Source organism: Anopheles gambiae, chromosome 3, assembly GCF_943734735.2.
Source record: "Anopheles gambiae chromosome 3, idAnoGambNW_F1_1, whole genome shotgun sequence".
Lineage (NCBI taxonomy): Eukaryota > Metazoa > Arthropoda > Insecta > Diptera > Culicidae > Anopheles > Anopheles gambiae.
In genome coordinates, this window is record NC_064602.1 from 54,073,944 (window position 1) to 54,094,702 (window position 20,759).

General features: G+C 40.0%; 1 protein-coding gene across 1 annotated transcript; it reads right to left on the bottom strand.

Moving 5' to 3' along the window:
* Nucleotides 1-17,582: 17,582 nt before the first annotated feature.
* Nucleotides 17,583-19,140, bottom strand: LOC133393872 (uncharacterized). Its single transcript, XM_061660773.1, has one exon. The coding sequence runs from the start codon at nt 18,772-18,774 to the stop codon at nt 17,611-17,613; it is 1,164 nt and encodes a 387-aa protein (XP_061516757.1). The 5' UTR covers nt 18,775-19,140; the 3' UTR covers nt 17,583-17,610.
* Nucleotides 19,141-20,759: the final 1,619 nt, after the last annotated feature.

Genomic DNA, 20,759 nt, shown 5'->3' on the forward strand with positions numbered 1-20,759 from the left:
AAAATAATTGTTTGCTTCGTATATATATAGGAAAAAAATGAATCAAATTAGGAGGTCAAGGAGCAATAGAACTATGACGGGAGGTGGGTTTGATAAAATACGAAACAACGAGGCAGACGAGTGTAATTGTGGCAGTTTTGCACGGTTGTTTACATCGACTAACGTGTATGGTTTAGGCCGCACTTTTTTTTACCGAATAACATGATGGCACATGGACAAGACAAAGAATATAACTATCAATCATCCGTCCATCTTTTATGAAAATAAAGATCAATAATAGATTGATTCATAGTTTTTCCCTAAATATACGGAGCAAACAATTGTTTTTGACTTTATTGTTTAAAAAAAATACAAAAAAAACTTCAGAGCAATAAATGAAGAAGACTATTTTTTTACTCGTAAGCTGTTTTTTAAAATGAAATCATTGCAGATATCGGGAAATTAAAGCGCTTCAGAAGACTTCCAACTATTACAACGACTCCGACGGCTCGAACTGGCTCCGTCGGCTTCGACGGCACTGACGGCCTCAACGTCTCCAACTGGTTCCTTTGGCTCCAACGACTACGACGGCTCCGTCGGCTCCAACGACTACGACGATTCCGACCGGCTCCGGACGGCTCCGTCGGCTCCGTCGGCTCCGGACGGCTCCAACCGGCTCCGCCGGCTCTAACTGCTACGACGGCTCCGACCGGCTCCAGCTGCCGACTAGCGGCTCCGACGGCTCCAACGGCTCCGACGGCTCCGGACGGCTCTGACGGCTCCTACGATTCCGGACAGCTCCAACGGCTCCAACGGCTCCAACGGCTCCGACGGCTCCGGACGGCTCCGACGGCTCCGACGGCTCCAGCTGCCGACTAGCGGCTCCGGACGGCTCCGACGGCTCCGGACGGCTCCGACGGCTCCGGACGGCTCCGACGGCTCCGGACGGCTCCGGACGGCTCCGACGGCTCCGGACGGCTCCGACGGCTCCGGACGGTTCCGGACGGCTCCGGACGGCTCCGGACGGCTCCGACGGCTCCGGACGGCTCCGACGGCTCCGACGGCTCCGGACGGCTCCGGGCGGAATCGACGATTTGAATTTTTCGGAATCGGAGCCGGAGTAGCAATGCTCGGAAGCGATTCCGAGCCGTGGGTGCGATTCCGGTTACCCATCACTAACACACACACACACACACACACACACACACACACACACACACACACACACACACACACACACACACACACACAAACACACACACACACACACACACACACACACACACACACACACACACACACACACACACACACACACACACACACACACACACACACACACACACACACACACACACACACACACACACACACACACACACACACACACACACACACACACACACACACACACACACACACACACACACACACACACACACACACACACACACACACACACACACACACACACACACACACACACACACACACACACACACACACACACACACACACACACACACACACATGCACACACACACACAAACACATACAAACCACACATAAACCTGTCCCAACGGGTGCATGCTGCGTTGAAAAAACTAGGGTCCTATCATTCTGTCCGATACTGTACATATATGAGGAATTCCGACCAATACCCCCGCACTCCCCCAAGAAAATAAAATTAAAATGTGTTTGATTCAAAGCCAAGTGACGAAATCAACCCCCCCACCCTGCCCGCACAACACCTGGGTCGTTCGTTTCCATGCTTTTAACATGGCCTGTCCACTGAAGCTTGGCGAGTGTGCTTCCACACATACGATGATGATTTCGTCAAATTTGATAATAATAAAATAACTACGTTAAAATTGAAATCGTTGTGATTCAGTATGGATGCTATTCAAGTGTACATATTCGTTTAAATGGATGAACAAAAAAAAAATCATTGGGATGTGTGTTTCAATCCGAACATTCCCGGGCTGTATCCATCCATAAGTGACCCCAAATTTTTGGAGATAGTCCGGAAGGTACGATTCTAACTTGGCATAATGCCATAACATAAGGTTGGATAAAAGAGAAGGATTAGCAAAAAAGGATTTCTTTTGTTGGTTTCTTATTTCTTAGCTTGAACTGTAAAACATTAATACCTGTTATAAACCTAAATTAAGGATTTCTTTTGTTGGTTTCTTATTTCTTAGCTTGAACTGTAAAAACTAGATACCTGTTATAAACCTAAATTTTAATTGTTTAAAAAAAACACGTAAATTTATATTTTCTAAAAAAATCATATTTTAACTAAATCGAGAGAACGAGAGAATCGAGATTTGAGAAACATCTCAAATAACTCAAACAGCTATAAAACATCATTTTTGGGAGCTGGTAAACATGGTTTTTAATATTATTTAGTTTTCCACTGTTATATCAACTGGGGTGGTGCAGTAGATATGGCTATCCGACTGAAATGCTTTTTTATATGAAGTTTTCAACTGCATATCTCACTGCTCGACTTTTCAACCACGTTGCTATGGTGGCAAACACCATTCTATTCGACTGCCAAACCGATCGGTTAGCGAAGATTCTGATTGAGAAAACGCAATTGGATAACATTGGAATGTTGCTAACCGATCGACTAAATTATCCACTCCGTTATCGACTTTCGTTCCCGATCAGGCCCATTGTTTGTTGTCTCGGAGAATGGAAACATCGCAAAGAAATTTAAATCATCCAAGCACCCATAGTTGGTTAGCAAAACCGTTCTATAGTGAATAACTTTTTCGTCTCGGAAGATCCTATAGTGAACAAACGTCACCTATGAGCGTAACGCGAGCGTAACGTTAGCGTCACCTCTTACTTCGTTTTGTATAAGGAGACTAGTTTAAGATGGCCCGGTTACAGGATTTTGCAACAGAATCCCGAGTGTTTTTGTATCACTCGAGACTGTACTCAAACACCTTCACATGCAGTCCTGTTTCCCCTTTCTTTATCGATATTTTCTTTTAAGATCGAGCACATCGTCCTTACATGGCCTGAACAACAATTCTCCATGATGTTTGGTCTCTAGTTGCAGCATCTCAACCATGCAGATACCCATTCTCCGACAAAACTTACATTATCTGATCCAGATTACCAACCGCTTCTTGGCGAGACATGAGTTCGGTATCCTCATAACATGCCCCAGCGATCGTATCCTGTCAGCCTTCACCATCTTCAAGGTGCTCTATTCGCCGTACAGCTCTGCACACTCGTTGTTCATCCTTCTCCTCCAAACTTCATGCTCGAACACACCACCAAAGGTGGTTGGAAAATGCGTCACTCAAACACGCTCAAAGCGTTTGCGTCTTCCGCTCGAATGATCCAAGACTCGGGTCCAGAGGGGACCACCGGGCGAATCAATGTGCGTTATATCTCACATTTCATGCGGACTGAGTCTTCTGAAACTCAGCAGTCGATGAAGCCCATAGTATACACGATTCCCCTGCACGGAATTTGCTGCTGATGTTGTTGTTCGAAGTAACAACCATACCAAGATAGAAGAACTCCTCTACAACCTCGAGACTGTCGCCAACCAATTAACTAATAAACTGCTCCCCAGTTGGTCTGAGTCTGATCAATGATTGTTGATTTGCATTTGAGTCACCTGCGTTTATACGCCTCACACACACTCGCTGTTTCTCAATAATGAAACATTAACCATTTGAAAGTCATGAAACAATTTCTTCGGTTGCATACAAAATGTTGAAGAGCAGACAGAACTGTCCGTCACCTTGTCTCAGAACCAGTGTTCGTTCACAGTACCCTGTGCGATTCGAACGATTCCGACATCAAGTTTGATACTCCTTATTTGCACTGCACCTCGTTCATAGTGGCTTCTACCATCCGGATAAACTTCCCAAGAAAGTGGTACCGCTGCATGATTTTCTATAGCTCATACCGGACTAAGGTTTTGTAGGCTGCCTGAAGTCGATGAATAGGTCAGTGGTGGATTTGCCTCCAACTAACTCTGCTTGGTAGCTGCCGTCGAAATTTATAGCTAGGGACGCAAACGTGCAGAACAGGACAGGATATTGCCATTAAAGACTGTGATGGCACGAAAATTCGAGCATTCCAGCTTGTCGTGTTTTTTTTTTAAATTTAAATGTCATGGGTGAATGAAACCCAGCGTCCACTCATTTCTAGCAGTTCTTTCTGTTCCCAGATTCTTATAATCATGAATGCACCAACCATTTCGACGGTAAGCCTCACCGGCCCTGTATTGAAGAGCTTTTCCTCTAGCTCATCACTGCCAACAGACTTATTGCTCTTAAACTGCTTGATAGATGGCGAAGTTACCTTGTCGTCTGTACAGTTACTGTTGCGGGTTTTATTGATTTTCCCATTCAAACAGTCGGAATTTCGATTCAAGCCAAATTCACAATTCGGTTTCTTAAATTTGTTTCTATCATGTTCTATTTGGCGTACCGTCCTACGCGGACATAACCGGCCTATAAGACTTTCGAGACTGAATTAATTACTACGCAGCTGGATAATCAATCCTTACTACGGAGGGACGGTCCATTCTAAGCTTGAACTCATGAAGGGCATTTTATTGAGTCGTTCGAGTTGATGACTGTACCACGGGACTGCTCCATCGTGTTCTATCGTGTTACAGGTTCCTTTTCAAGACTGATACCATCCTAAACCTTTTTTCATTTAACTGATTAACAATATTTAGACATCAACTTATCTCGATATCTGAAGATGCTATCACATTTTAAATTTATTTTACATCACACAAATAAAAAACCATTGCTATATGGCAGCAAATCCCATTGACAGAACTGATTGTCCTCCTTTGCACAAACTACTATCAATAGGTTCAACCCGGTGCTGAATTTTAATAACGTTCCATTCCACCTACATTAACTGAATTTAAGTTGAATTTAACCAAATATACACGAAGCAAATGGGGCGGTCCCGTGGTACATTCGTCAACTCGAACGACTCAATAATACGCCCTCAATGGGTTCAAACCCGGAACGGACCGTCCCCCCGTAGTAAGGACTGACTATGCGGCTATGGGTATTGAATAAAGTCTTGAAAGCCTGTATCGGCGGGCATGTCCTCGTACGACGTTTACGCCTATTAGAAGAAGAAGAAGAACACGATGCAAAATTGATTTTATTTTTGCTAAGTTTTCTACTCAACTGATAATTAATATTGTTGTGTGTCCGATGAGATTTTTGTCAACCGCAATAATTCTTAGAACACGAAATTCAACCTGTACACTGCTTCCATTCATGAGGGCAGAGTACAGTTGATCGTAATGATTGTTCATCTCCCATTAAAAGACACAGGGACCGCCACCGGCGTACGGGAAAGTTTGCTGGAGGTCCCTGTAGACCGCCATAGGGATTAACGTGTTAATCTGTGCTCTACCTTCTGCAGGATTTTATTGTAGAAAAAATGATTTGACTGAATCAAACGCCGTAGCTCTATCATTGACAACTTGCATTCTGCTTAACATTCACGGTTTTGCTTTGAGTGTTTAAATGTAAGTTGAAAATCACTGGTTTTTGAGTTTCATAAATTATAGATGATGAGTCCTGCAGTATTTGGACGCTAATGTTTATACCCAGGAAACGGCGCCACAGTGGCAACAATTAGAAGCTATCGTTAATCTCATCAACGTAGGTGGATCGTAAAATTACAATTATTTGTCTTAAATTGTGTGATAGGAGTGCTATAATATCAAAATCTACTGTTGTTTGTTTAAGTGTGTGGATTTCTGTTCAACACTTCAAAGAAATAAGTGTGTATGTGTTTGTCCAATAATGCATCCATCTCAGTTTGAAAGGTTGAATTGGACTTGTAGGTTTATTTTGAATATTCCTCTTCCTGCATTACTTGGTAGCTGAAAACATAAACAATATGTAGTGAACATCAACCAGGCTAAGAAGGACGCAGGTCTTTTTTTGTAAAACATTTAATAAGTCCGATATTGAATGAGTGTAAAATAGTTTTTAAACGACAGCGTTGTACTTGTGTTTATGACATTGTTGCTAAAATTAACACCGTATAAAAGCCAATGTGAATTAATCACTTTTTTCTATAATATTTTGAATTGTGTAAGGGCGATGTCGAACATGCATTTGTATAAATCATCATCGTCATCAATTATTTGCCATAATCAATTTCATTTCCAGTCATAGGCCGATGTATGATTACGCTCAAGCATCTGAATATAGTCGTTGATCGACTTGCCATTCGGATTCCCCCTTGCTAAGGAATCACACACGTTATTGGCTGATTTCGGAAAGTAAAGTAGAGAATTCTATGGTTGTTAAGTTTGAATTTCTTGTCGGAGCACTTCCGTACGTTCTTTATTTAAACTCTCATACACAGCTACGCGACTGCGATGCATGTTCTTCTGTTTTTCTTTGTACATTTTTTTTGTAGTGCATGTTGCGCCTGTCCATCTCACCAACCCTTTTGCGTTCGGCTTCTAGAACTGGACGTTTAGTTACCTGTACTTGCTTGGTTCATTCATTACGTACATCTCCTAACCCTTCTTAAAACGGGATACTGTATACGCCCACTGTTTCGTGTTTAGGTGCGAGATGAGCCTCCCTTTTCTTTCTGTCTTTTTGAGTGGTTCCGTTGTTGCAAAAACTATAGGTAAAAGAAAAACGGTCGGTTAATTTATTTGCTAACAGCTGTGAATAATATCGATGTGCGATAAAATACTCACCACAAAGTATAAAATAATTGTGTTACCGTTTGATGTCCTTGAAGCTATTCGATTGGATCACGCTGGTCAAGGATTCATACACACATGAAAAAGGTACATTGTTTATGGTTAGTACTATAAACATCTGTACAAAAAATCATCCAACTTACCAAACTTGTCGCGTTTCAAATTGATTAGACGAAAGCACCAATTTCGCAAATATCGACATGCCTTTTCTTTCCGCAAGCTCAAATCACCTCAACACACGTTTGATCAACACCCAAGCAATTTAATTGATACACAAAACTTGGCCCAGCACCAGTTAAAACAGTTTCAACGGCTCCAAAAAATATTCCACAAAAAAAAACACAAATACAATTTCATCCACCAGATCGAATCCGTACGGTTGAAAGTGACTGCTAGATCAAACAACCGGTCAGCAAATTTGTCGAGCAGCTCATCGAGCTGCCCGTCCCTGGCTCCGCCTCATACCCCTCGCCTGAGCGCGCTGCCGAAGGTTTGGATGTGTTGGTGCGTCAGACGGCCAATCGCTGTCAGCCGTCGTCCGTGCTTTTTCCCTCCATAGCGCTATCTCTTTCTCGCGTGTGGTCAATGCTCGCGAGCTGTTGTGGCGCCCAAAAATGCCGTTAACAAACATTGCGGCGATGAAGTTGTATTTTCACAAATCAAACCAAAAAAGCGCAATAAGTTCAATTGCTGCAATGTAAAAATGACCAAGGAAACGCTAGCTCACGCTCAGAACCCTAATTCGCATTGACACGTTCATCCCGACGCTGATTTTAATCAATTTTCCTTTTCGCCGGCATCTAGAACGCAAGTTGATTGTAAAACCGGCATACTGGAAAGTCCACTGGCAGTCCCTGGGGCTTGCCATTGAACTGAACGTGTAAAGCATTAAGCATAACTTTGTTACCCTAAGTTTTTTTTGCTTTCGTATGTTGTAGATTACACAGATATGCTGTGCCGTCTGCGCGTGGGTGTGAGCGTGCGTGTGTGTGCAACACTTTTGCAAAATGTGTTCTCTTCCGGAATGTTATGATCAATCGGTCAAAGAAAGGAAGGTGTTCGTGAAAGGCGGAAAGACGAATTGAGGCCCCTGTCAATGGTAACTGATGACCGGGAGGAAGGGGTACTGACACACAGCCCTTTCAACAATCTCAGAGAGAGTTTGTATGGAAACCGCTTATGCTTATTCTTTGCTTATTCTCTGCTGCTTGGTATAACCAGAACTCAGAGAATAAGCATAAAATGAACCGGCACTCAGTGACGTCACGGATCGGATCGAATCCCGTCCGGAGAATGATTGTTCCAAATCGCTCAAGCCATCACCACACCCGCTGTCAAAATGAAAAAAATCAAACGCAACTGTTTTGTTTACTTTTTATTGTATACAAACCGCGTGTTATGCCCATGTAGTGGGTACGTCGAAGCTTCCGATTTTTTCGATTTTAAACGCTAAACTTGTCTGGAGGAAGGCATAGTCGAGCTCTGCTAATAATCTGTAAGTATAAAACTAATAATTATTTGTGATAAATTTCAACATATCACTCCTTTTACTAACTTTTCCATTATTGTAGGGGTCTTATGATACCGACTACGTGTATTCGTGTAAAGTTATTTGTTTACTGTTTGCTAGTGCTGTTAATCTGTAAGTATATTTTTAGAGCATCATTATAGTTGTAAACAAAACAAACTACAAAATTGATACTTCCTTCATCGTCATTGTAGGTATTGATGGAAAAATCTAATGCCGGTAATGGAAGTTTTACTGAAAGCATTGCTATACAAAATAACAGACAGCTACATACGCTCACCAATATGATTTCTGACGTCCATCTAAAATTGGACGAGGTACTCGTGCAGCAACAACAGCTTTTAACACAACCTTCTCCGAATTCTAATGATGACCATAGTGTTCCGGTTGAACAGGAAACTGAATTTGTGTTTGCATTGATTGCATCAGAATCAGCCCTGGAAGAGTTCGATAAAAGCCTTAATTTGGAGGAACAATTTGTTAAAATGAAGGAATGGCTTAGTAAACAGATTACAGCTGTACAAGGGAAAAGAAGAATGCATGATGCATTGTATCTTATGTTCAACAGGGTTTTTCTTATGGAGTGCTGTTGGAGCGGAAGAGGCTGAAATGGTCGAAAAATAGAGTTTAGAAAACATAAGCATGTACTAAAATTATTCCGTACAATAGGTGCAGTAGGAAATGTTGAAGTGGGAGACAAAGGCGTGGAAAATTTTTTTGTCTCTAAGTTCAGCAACGCTAATACAGGGGCCAAAAAAACAGGCGCTATAAAAAGTGTGAGCCGGGGGCCGAATACACACGCAAAAAAAAGAATGTAAACAGTAGTTTTTGAGGTTTTGTAAATATATAAGCATTAGTTTTAGTTTTTGATTACTGTTCAAATGTATAGATTAGGCGTTTAAAAAACTTTTTGTAGACATGAACTAAACTTCCGAATATGAACTAATTCCAATAAAAGTTGCTATTCAACCGTATATATAACAACTATTATTTATGCTATTTTGCAGTTACTTTCAACCCAATTTTTAATTTTTTTAAATTTTTGATTTATAATAATTTTGTAACCACCATGACCAGTACATAATCAATTTAGTTGCGTCGTTATGTTTCACGATTAAAATAAAATATGGGTAGAATTGATTACTTACTATCAAATTAATTTCAAAACTAGAATTCATAGCTACTTTCGTTAAAATATAGTAATAGATAGTGTGTTTATTATTATATGTTTACATATAAAACGTTCAATCACACCTCACCATCATATAAAAACCTTATTCAACTGACGTGTTGCGCTGTCAGTTTGATGATAAACGCAGGCTCCTCAATAAAGGCATTATTATTCCGATCGTTAAAGAGAAAGGACACAAACACAACACCCACGACTTGTAATTGGCGCAGCCGGTAGTCGTTGATTAGAAAAAAAAACAGTGCTAGTGAGCCGTAATACGCTTACGTAGTTTGTCCGGATTTGTAGCTACTACAAGATAGGGTTACGTATTCATCTCCGTGCAATTTTAAAAGTGCGGACGATTTGTGGCAACGCCGTTTTCTGTTCATCGACAGGACCATCCTCTTCTCCCTTTTTCATCACCAAACGTCGGATTGAGGTTAGGATCCTCACGTGTTCTTCAACACCAACACACAGGTAAGCAAACTTTTGGTTTTTAATTTCTCTTGTTTGTCTGAGTGACAGAGATAGAAAAACTTTTGCTACTGTGTTTCGGATAGTCACTATAAAATAGAACTATTCGATTTCTTAAATTTGAAAAATTAAAAACGTGTTCTTAGAGAGACGTTTATAACCGAAGCATTTTATGTGGAGAAATTCAACCATTGAGGCTTTCTGTTCGGATACAGATTCAATATCGAACGATTCCGGCAGCCTCTCATACGTGCCCACCAACGTTGATATTCCTCTCGAGCGCTTATCTTTAACCGATAACATGGAACAAATACAGGCGCAACTTGAGCAGCTTACGCATCTCGTACAGACTCTCGCTGTCTCTCACGAGCAACAGTCTCAAAAAATACTCACACTTGAGAGTAATACTCAGCAGGCTAGTAGTAGTGTAGCGAGTAGCGTAGCGCAGGGCGCTAACCTTAGCGTTAATTTGGATGCCTTTTATAAAATCCCTGACCCGATAAAGGCAGTCCCTGTGTACGATGGAAACAAAAAACAGCTTTTTGCATGGCTTAAAACAGCAGAGAACGCACTGAACATTTTTAAGGGAAACGTGCATTATGCCGTTTACCAAATGTATGAGGATGCTATAAGCAACAAAATACAGGGGCGTGCAAAAGATGCATTGTGCTTAGAAGGTAACCCTACTGATTTTCAAGATATCAAAGGGATTTTGACAAAAACTTTCAGCGATAGATATGATCTATCAACGCACATGTGCCAATTATGGCATAATAAAATGAACAATAGTACCAATTTAAAAGGCTATTACATGCAGACAAAAGAATTAATACAAAAAATTAAGCAAATAGCAAGGCAAAACGAAAAATATAATGAGAGCTGGTCAGCTATAAACCACTTCATTGACGAAACAAGCCTAGCTGCATTTATTGCAGGGTTACATGAACCATATTTTGGTTATGTACAAGCAGCACGACCTGAGGATTTGGAAGGGGCATATGCGTTTTTATGCAAGCTGAAATCCAACGAGTCCACAGCACAAAATTCAAATGTTAGAAAAGTGACCGAAACAAAGCATTACACTTCACACAATGAAGGTTTGCAGAAGCGATTTGATTGCAACGCAAATAGACCAAGGATGACAAATCAAGCTTCGACATCGAGTTTCATGAACCGTAACACGAGAAACGTGCACTCTTCTAATAGGGATTCTCCAGTTCCAATGGAAACTGAGTCTAGTAGAACAAGATTAACCTTGAATCAAAAAAATTTGAATACAACCGAAACATTCAATTCAAATTGTCCACGAAATTTTGAAAATGAGGAGGATGATATTTTGGTAAATTTTTGGGAAGCTGTAGAAACAACTTTACCGATTTAGATTTTCTTCCATACATAACAGGGACACATCCTAAAACTTCTCAACGGTTTAAATTACTTTTGGATAGCGGTGCAAATAAGAATATTTTGAAACCGGGAATAATTCAGTCATTACAACCTGTTAATACCGTAATAAAAAATGCATCAGGTTGCCATAATGTTTCACAAAAAGGGTCAATAAATTTGCTTGGACCAGAATTGCCAAATCAAATGTACTATGAATATGATTTCCATAAATTTTTTGATGGAATTATTGGATCGCAATATTTAGCTAGATGCAATTCTATAATTAACTATAGCAACGAAACAGTTACTATCGCTGGTAAAATTATTCCATTTGTTAAATATTTTCCAACCAACAAATTTTTCCATCACATAGTTTCAATCGACACTTTAGAAAATGGTGATTGGTTTGTTCCATGTCATCAATTACTCTGTAATAATCTTATAATAGAACCTGGGCTCTACAAATCAGAAAATAATAAGTCCATCGTAAATATTATAAGCCAATCCCATATTGCACCAACAATTACAACCAGTTTTCATCTAAATGTAAATAATTTTGAAACAATTAACCCCATTCCATTAAAGGTCGATGAGCCACTCAATAAAAAAGCAGTAGAAATTTTGATAAGGTCGGACCATTTGACACCTTATGAAAAAGATAATCTTTTTGATGTAATATTGAATAACCAACAAGTACTCCTTAAGAGAAATGAAAAACTTTCTTCAACAACCGTAGTTAAACATAAAATTATAACTAAAGACGATGAGCCAACGTACAGCAAAACTTATAGATTTCCAAATCATTTTAAAAAAGACGTATAAGAGCAAATCTTAGAAATGCTCGAAGATGGAGTAATTATTCCCTCGAATAGTCCATATTCGTCTCCCATTTGGGTAGTTCCCAAAAAACCGGATGCTTCACAAAAAAGGAAAATAAGAGTCGTAATAGATTTTCGCAAACTGAATGAAAAAACTATTAATGATAAATACCCTATTCCCCAGATAGAGGAAATCTTGGACAGTTTGGGAAAATCTACATACTTCTCGACATTAGATCTGAAATCTGGCTTCCACCAGATAGAAATGGACCCTGCACATCGCGAAAAAACGGCCTTCTCGACATCTCAGGGACACTTCGAGTTCACGAGGATGCCGTTCGGGTTAAAAAATGCCCCAGCGACGTTTCAACGTGCAATGAACCATGTACTAAGAGGATACATAGGATCGATTTGTTTTGTCTACTTAGACGATATTATTATAATTGGTAATAATTTAACATCACATTTAGAAAACCTGGATAAAGTGTTGAAAAGATTAGCAGCTTGTAATTTAAAAATTCAAGTAAACAAATGTGAATTTCTGAAAAGAGAAACAGAGTTCCTAGGTCATTTAATAACTCAAGATGGAATAAGACCTAATCCCGATAAAATTAAAAAAATCCTCGATTGGAGTCTACCTATGAATCAAAAGGAAATCAAACAATTCCTAGGGCTTACTGGTTATTACCGTAAGTTTGTGAAAGACTATGCTAGATTAACAAGACCCCTTTCAAAATGTTTAAAGCAAGGTGCTAAAGTAGCGTATGACGAGGAAGATTATAAAAAGGCATTTGAAGAGCTAAAACATATTATTGCTTCTGATCAAGTCCTTGCTTATCCGGACTTTGAACTGCCCTTCATTCTCACTACAGACGCAAGCAACTTTGCATTGGGAGCGGTTTTGTCTCAAGTTCAAGATAATTGCGAACGGCCTATAGCATTTTCTAGTAGAACACTGAATAGTACAGAATCCAACTATCCAGCAACAGAGAAAGAGGCCCTAGCTATAATTTGGGCGGTTAAAAAGTTTAAGCCCTACCTTTACGGGAAAAAGTTTACGTTAATCACGGACCATAAACCTCTTACGTTTATAAAAACATCTTTCAAAAATTCGAAAATACTGAATTGGCGTTTAGAGCTAGAAAACTTCGACTATGAAGTTAAATACAAAGAAGGAAAAACTAATGTGGTAGCAGATGCGTTGAGCAGGAGGACTGACCCTGACAAATCTATACGAGATATTAATGCTTCCTCCATTTCAGACTCGCCAAGAAGTGGAACAAACCGAAGTAGCGAAACGATTCATTCTGGGGATATATCCGGCGATTACTTTGTTCACTACACAACAAGACCTGTAAATTTGTATCGCAATCAGCTTATATTCAAATTAGGAGACACAAATGCGATTGTTAAAGAAACACCATTTGTAAATTTTCAAAGAACTGTTATCACTCAGAACAATTTCGATTCAAGTAATGTCAGTTGGTTTTTAAGCATGTACCACAACGGAAAGCAGACCGCTATTTTTGCTGCAGAAAATCTTATGCAAACGATTCAGGAAACATTTAGTAGCCATAATTTCACAAAAGGTCATTTTGTAGTTACACCAAATATGGTAGAAGATGTAACAAGCATTGAGAGACAAAATTTTCTCGTTACATCGGAGCATGACAGAGCCCATAGAGGTATATGTGAAGTAGAATATCAGTTACGGCGATCATATTTCTTTCCCTGCATGCTAAAAATGATTAGAAGTTATGTTAACAGCTGTGAAATTTGTAGTAGTCATAAGTACGAACGCAAGCCTTACAATATAAAAATTTCACCCAGACCGATTACCCATAAACCATTAGATCGCGTTCATATGGATATTTATATCATTAATAAGTGTAGTTTCTTATCAATAATTGATTCATTTACAAAACATCTACAAATGATGTACCTTAAAAACAAGAACATAGTACAAGTTCAAAAGAAGTTAGCTACTTATTTTTCAATCATAGGATTGCCTAAAGAAATCATAACAGACCATGAGACCACGTTTATGTCTGTCCAACTAAAAAGTTTTTTGTCGTCGTTAGGAGTCTTGTTACAATATGCATCTTGTTCAGAATCGAATGGGCAAATTGAAAAAACACACTGCACAATAACAGAAATCATTAATACAAATAAGTATAAGTATGAAGGAGCAGATACAAGATCTTTAACAAAGATTGCTGTTACCCTTTACAACAATAGCGTGCATACGGCAACGAAATTTACACCCAACGAATTGTTGTTTAACAATTCTAATAGTGTGAATCCACCAGAAATATCTGGAAAAGCACAAATATTATTTGCTACGGCATATAAGAATATGACAAAAGCTGCCAAGCGCCAAACCAATAATAATGATTCAAAATGTGCTCCTCCAACATTGGAGGAAAGGGAAGCAGTGTTCATCATGCCTAATATAAGAACAAAGATGCAACCAAGAGCAACAAAACTCATTGTAAGAAACGTACTGGACAAAACATTTGAAAATGCTAGAGGAGTTAAAAGACATAAGCAAAAAATCAAGAGGTTGAAGAAGTACAATTAGCGAATTCTTTTGAACAAAATTTGAATATTGATAAACATACCATACTTTTCTAGTGAACGTAATTTAAAGGTACTTAATCACTTGAAACTAATAAAAAGCGAATGAAATTCTGTTGTAAGGCTGCGTAAGGTTAGGTAATACTAAGTTGACTTTATTATAACGTTTTTATACTGTCCTATTATCTTTGTACTGCCTATCCTAATCGGACGAGGACGCCCGAGCTTTACCCCCCGGAGAAGTAATAGATAGTGTGTTTATTATTATATGTTTACATATAAAACGTTCAATCACACCTCACCATCATATAAAAACCTTATTCAACTGACGTGTTGCGCTGTCAGTTTGATGATAAACGCAGGCTCCTCAATAAAGGCATTATTATTCCGATCGTTAAAGAGAAAGGACACAAACACAACACCCACGACTTGTAATTATATGTTAACCCTCCTTAAGTATTAATGGCTATAGCAAGTGTTTGAAGTGATGAACCCTAAAAAACGAATTCATTTGTTATTTACTATGCTTAGTTAGGATGCATCATACCTCCATATAGAATAAAACAGTTTCTTTAAATTACGCATAATGACATTCATTCTTACTACCCTTATTAGCAGTGTTAGTATGTACAACTATAACCAAACAGAACACTACTTGCTTTCGTATTAGCTTCTACATAAGTATCCTGAATTGCTTCCAATCTAACAACGCAGTTTGTCAGTTGATTACTTTGGTCTAATGGCTTAGACGTGTGGCTTAAAGTGGCCCGACAATCGATCAGGCCTATTATTTTACTCGAATGACAGTCGATTCCGTCGGAAGCACTCGAGTCGAACGGGAGAAAAATTGGTATCGTTTTCGCCATTCGAATCGATGAAGGTTTCGTCGACATTTTTGTTCTAGCATCTGTGTGTTTGACAGTTGGTTGAAGCAACCGGCGGTCGGAGTGAGTGTAAACAAACGGATTCAGCACTTTTTTAAAATCATTTTTTTTCATAATTTTGTTGGAAATGGGATAAATATGAGTGATGAGAGTGTTGATAAACTTATGTTAAACTTAATTATACACATAGACAGTGGCTTAAATTATTTGTGTGGTTAAATTTGCGCGTTTCCGACAGCTTGAGCTGTCGGGAGAAAATCTCTCGAATGCACCTTCCTGTTCGAGCAATACCGATTTTTACTTCGTCGTCTCGAATCTGCCGATGAGTTACTCGAAGCGAAACGTCGCTAGCAAAACGATACGAAAATGAACATAATGAACGTGCGAGTGAATCTTCTCGAATGCCGAACGCAATATAATAGGCCTGTATATCTGTAGGCTGAAAATATAATGAACATACTAGCATTAGAGCGTGTTTCGAATAGAGGTCCCTAAAGTGTACTTGCCTGAAGTAGTGTATGTTTAAGCGGTTTATGTTCATGCATCTGCTTAAAGATTAAGCACAAGCAGGCAAGGTCATTCGTCGTGATCCTCCTGCTGCACATGGAGATTATCCTCTTTTGGCATGGCAAATTTAAAATCGATCAGCAACAGGTGGCACGCTTCGCATATCAGCTGCATATCACCGTACTCGATGCCGTTGTGTACCATATTCACAAAGTGACCGGCATTCGGAGAACGGACCACCGTTCGATTTGATGCAAATAGTCTACTGGAAGAAAGGTGACGAACCGGGTTAAATATCAGTCAATTGAAACACAAGATTAACTCACCTGGTAGATCCACGGTAAAAGCATCCGGGTGTCCACCGGGCATAAGAGAAGGAACTATAAATTTTCTCCGCCAGAGTAAAGTCAGTCTTCGCGGTAAAGTTGATGCCTGATTACCTAAAAAAGTAGAATAAAAATTATCTAAATTAAACACAAACATTTGCCGTGCGATTTCTTAAATGTTAAGAATTAAGTAATATTTTAAACTTCAATTTGTTCGTCACATCAATTTTTTCTACGCAAGTCCTTTGACTTTAATTATAAACATTAACTTACAGTACTAGTTATCGATCCATCCTTCCTCTACTGTCGTTATACTTCATGTCAAAAAAGTTTCCTGGAACATAAAAATGAACCCCACGAGCATATTTAAACTGTTTACTAATAATTCGCTTTACTATAAATAAAATGTCTCTTGCACCTTGTATAATGTTAATGTATCCCTGTGTTAATTTATTTTATCCCGCCAGGCATTGAAACATCCCAATTACTTTCCTTTACAATCCCCTTTCCGATTTGCCATGTGCCACCTTCCGCCCGAGTAGTTGCACGACAAGGACGTGTCGGAATAGGAGTTGAATGGGAGAGCCTCTATTATCCCTCAAAGGGGCTTCGGATCCCATCCCTTTGCAGAGCATGTTAGTGTATTAGTTTGTTAGTCAAAATGGGTAGAATCCAAAGAGACAAAAAAATTAAACAATTAAAGAATTAAAACAACCATCACCCATATCCTACCATAAAACCCCTGCTTCCATGATCATGAGGACACAGTAGCTCTTAATTAGAGATCTCAACGGCTCACTAGTAGAAGACTTGCGGAAACGCGGGCATTACAGTGCATGGGGCCCCGCATGGCAAACATAAAGCTATGTACCAACAATGGTCATTGTCTCCCCATAAAAAATCTGCTATTTTTATACTATCTAATATACTACTTAACCTAACCGTGTTAATATACTAATTTAGCCTAACCATGTTATTAAAAAAAACCTTAACAAATGACCATTGTGAGCTTTATAATGCACAAAGTGGTCAAAGTGGTCGGCCCACGTTAAATCGGGCAACAAAGATCCAGTATAGTGATGGAAACATATCGTATGCGATCATATAACTTAGAAAAGGAATAGAACTTAAAATATAAGCAATAATAAATTAATAAAAATGTTAATCAGAAAAGGGGACAGTTAGTGACGGGTTACATGAAATATGTTAGTTGATATAGTTAGTTTATTGAAAAGTATGGAGAAGGGGAGTTAAGGAGATTAGACTGGAAGATAGTTGCGGATCAGGATGTTTAAAGGAAGTAGAGGGTAGGCGAAGTGCAACAATTTTGCACTTGATCGCATAATGTGGTATTTCCACCGACCTGGAGGGACCATTTTCATCTATCTTATAGATATGTAGGTCGGTAGACGATAACTGTTCACCGTCTACCGACGCACTAAACTGTTCCGTCCAGGTTTCATACTGGATTCCAATTACGGTGTACAACAGCGAAGAAATCCTCTTCGCCTCTAAAAATTTTCCATTGCCCTTCAACCGGGGGTATGTTTGAGTAACACGATTGGTAGCCACTTGCACTGATGCAATTTCTTGCATACGGCCGGCAACCTGTGTTACTACATGCGTGCCCGATCTCACATATCGGCGTACAATTTGAAGATAATTCTCATACCGATATGCGGAATATTCAGGAACCGCTCCAAACATGTTAACGTCTCCTGACACGTGCAGGAGATCGTGGACGTTGCTGGTCATATGGGCTCGACCATAATACTGCGGAAAGTTCTTTACAAAGTTGTATAAGAACTTTTCCTCAAGAGGCCAAAGATGCTTGTGTGCCGTTGAATTAAAAATCGTCACACTGCAAAAGTAGCACAAGAAGTGATTGAATGCATCAAAAGACATAAAATCCTTCAAGACCGCAATACTAATATGAAGAAGAAAGGACCGAAATTCGGTGGCCTTCCAAAAATGGCGATAGCGGAAGGATCGCATAGGGCGATTCACTTCCGAAGGAAGCCGTGTCTTTATCAAAAAAGTTTTCACGGCTTCCTTTTGTCGGGGTGACCACTTTTCAAAATTTTCAAAAATTCCCTCGTATAACCCTAGAACAAGCTTTAGGGTCACCCCGCGAACAAACTGATGGAGACCTTCGTAGGGAACACCGTCGATCATATTAAAATTTTTGAGCTTTTCTAATGGTGATCGCCATGGTTTGTGGTGGTCTTTGTCTACTCGTTGTTTAAAGCCGACGTCCGTACGCAGTTCGGCGTCCACGGATTCAAAAATCATTTTGTGCTCCGAGTTGAGGTGTACCCCTACACAGGTACACCTTAAGCACCCATGCGCTGCATTAAAGTAAACTGTACCTGGAAAGAAACAAAACATAAAATAAAAAAATATTCTTAATTTTCATAACAATAGTGCTTTGCATACCTTTAACAAATGCCCGCGCTGGAGAATCGGCGACAAATGCGCTTGGTATTAAGCGTACTACTTTGTCGCCGAACCGCAAGCCTGTTTCTTGGAGTCTATTAAAGTCCTCCACTAGTGGGCCTAAGAACTCTTCCACCAGCCCCGGTTTAGTTTGGAGGCAAAAAACTCCGACAAGCATTACCGGAGCCTCAGGCAAACTTTCCACCCATATTAGAATTGGTCACAATTGCTTAGTGGAACTCTTAAATAGGGGAAGCCCGTCGATCGACATTTTTATTTTTAAAGTGTCGTGTTCGGGAATGGTATTTCTGTAAGAAAAAAAAATACGAACACTATGCAACCCAATAAATAAATATTTATAATTTATTGCTATAAGCACTTACCTAAAATAGTTGCGAAGGACCGTCTCAATGCCCTGGTACCAAAATTCACCGCCCGAGATCGTTTGTACTTCCAAACCGACCTCGGTGGGGGTTTTGAGGAATGTCCGCGCATCTTTTGGAACGTCTAAATGATACAAATTCCGCAAGACCGCCAAAAGTAAATTGAGCGTCGTTCGCGGCACGTTTTTAACAATAGCCCATGTTCTCAGGCCTTCAATGGGTGATAATTTACCCATGAAGGCCCAGGCTTCCTACCAACACGCTGTGATATCTTCATCATCACTGCCGCGATCGGTATCCCCGTGATCACTATCTGAATCTGAAAAAATAGCTGGAAAAGGGTTAGTACTATCTAACTCACCGTCACCTTCAAGTAAATCGTTGTTAGTTGGATAGATGTTAGGAAAGTTGAAACCATCACCAGAAGTACTGCTACTATATACATTGTTTTCACCTGAAAAGGCAAGACAAAAACACTACGCAATTAGTTTTGTGTGATGTTTACAGTCCTGGAAATATTTAAGAACAACTATTATAATTCCCCCTTTTTCAGTAGTAAAAGAAAACATCACCAACATACTTAACAAAAAAAGCCTACTCTATTGAACCTATAGCTGATTTATCCATCTTTTACCTTTAACGAACTTGATGATTAACACGAAGAACAAATAAAATTATTATGGTATTGCGGGCAATACGGCCTTTTTCAACCGTTCCAACTGAATAAAGCATACCCTAAGGTATTTGAGATGAACTATGCTCAGCATGTTCTTCTATAAATAATTCTCAGCAATACAAATAAAATTGTTTACTATCCACCTGATCCCAAATACAGCCCCCAAACAGTGAGTGGCCAAACAGCGGGTATATCAACTAACATAGCAAATAAATGGGCAAACGTAGCCCAAATTCATTTCGCTAGATACGAGGCAGTCTGCTCGTGCCGATCGCTTACTCGACAATGCATATGCTGTACTTGTTTGGCACGTGGCGAAGCCGCCAAGTGCATCACTTCATAACTCCAACGCTGCTGGCATCAAGAACGCGAACCTAAGCCAAGTTGGAGAAATCCGACAATCGGTCCGACCCAGACGCTGTCCGGCAGGCCCGGCATGATGCGAAAAGGGCTCTACACGGAAGTACGGCGTAGCAAACGGCCACCGTCGCCGTCATCATCACCGCGGACAGCGGTGAGACTATACGCGCAAGGATGGCGAGACTTCGGCAACGGCATCGCCAGAACCGTCAGGAAAAGCGGAAGAGATTGACGGAGCAGACACTGACAGCGGGGAGTCTGGGCATCCTTAGTTGGATATCCCTTCCCATATCGTGTACGGCGGTTTGTCCGTAGAAGAGGAAATGGCAGCTAGACATGCAAATGCGGCCTCCCGCTAGTCAATTTTTTAAGGAGTCAAAAGGATACGATCCAACGGGGTCGAACAATTTATCTCTCTAGACCCTTCGAGGGGCTTAGGAAAACGGACAGGAAGAGAATCAGGAAAAAATAAAAATTTGAAGTAACAAACAAGCTTTTTGTAAAACAAAGATACACCT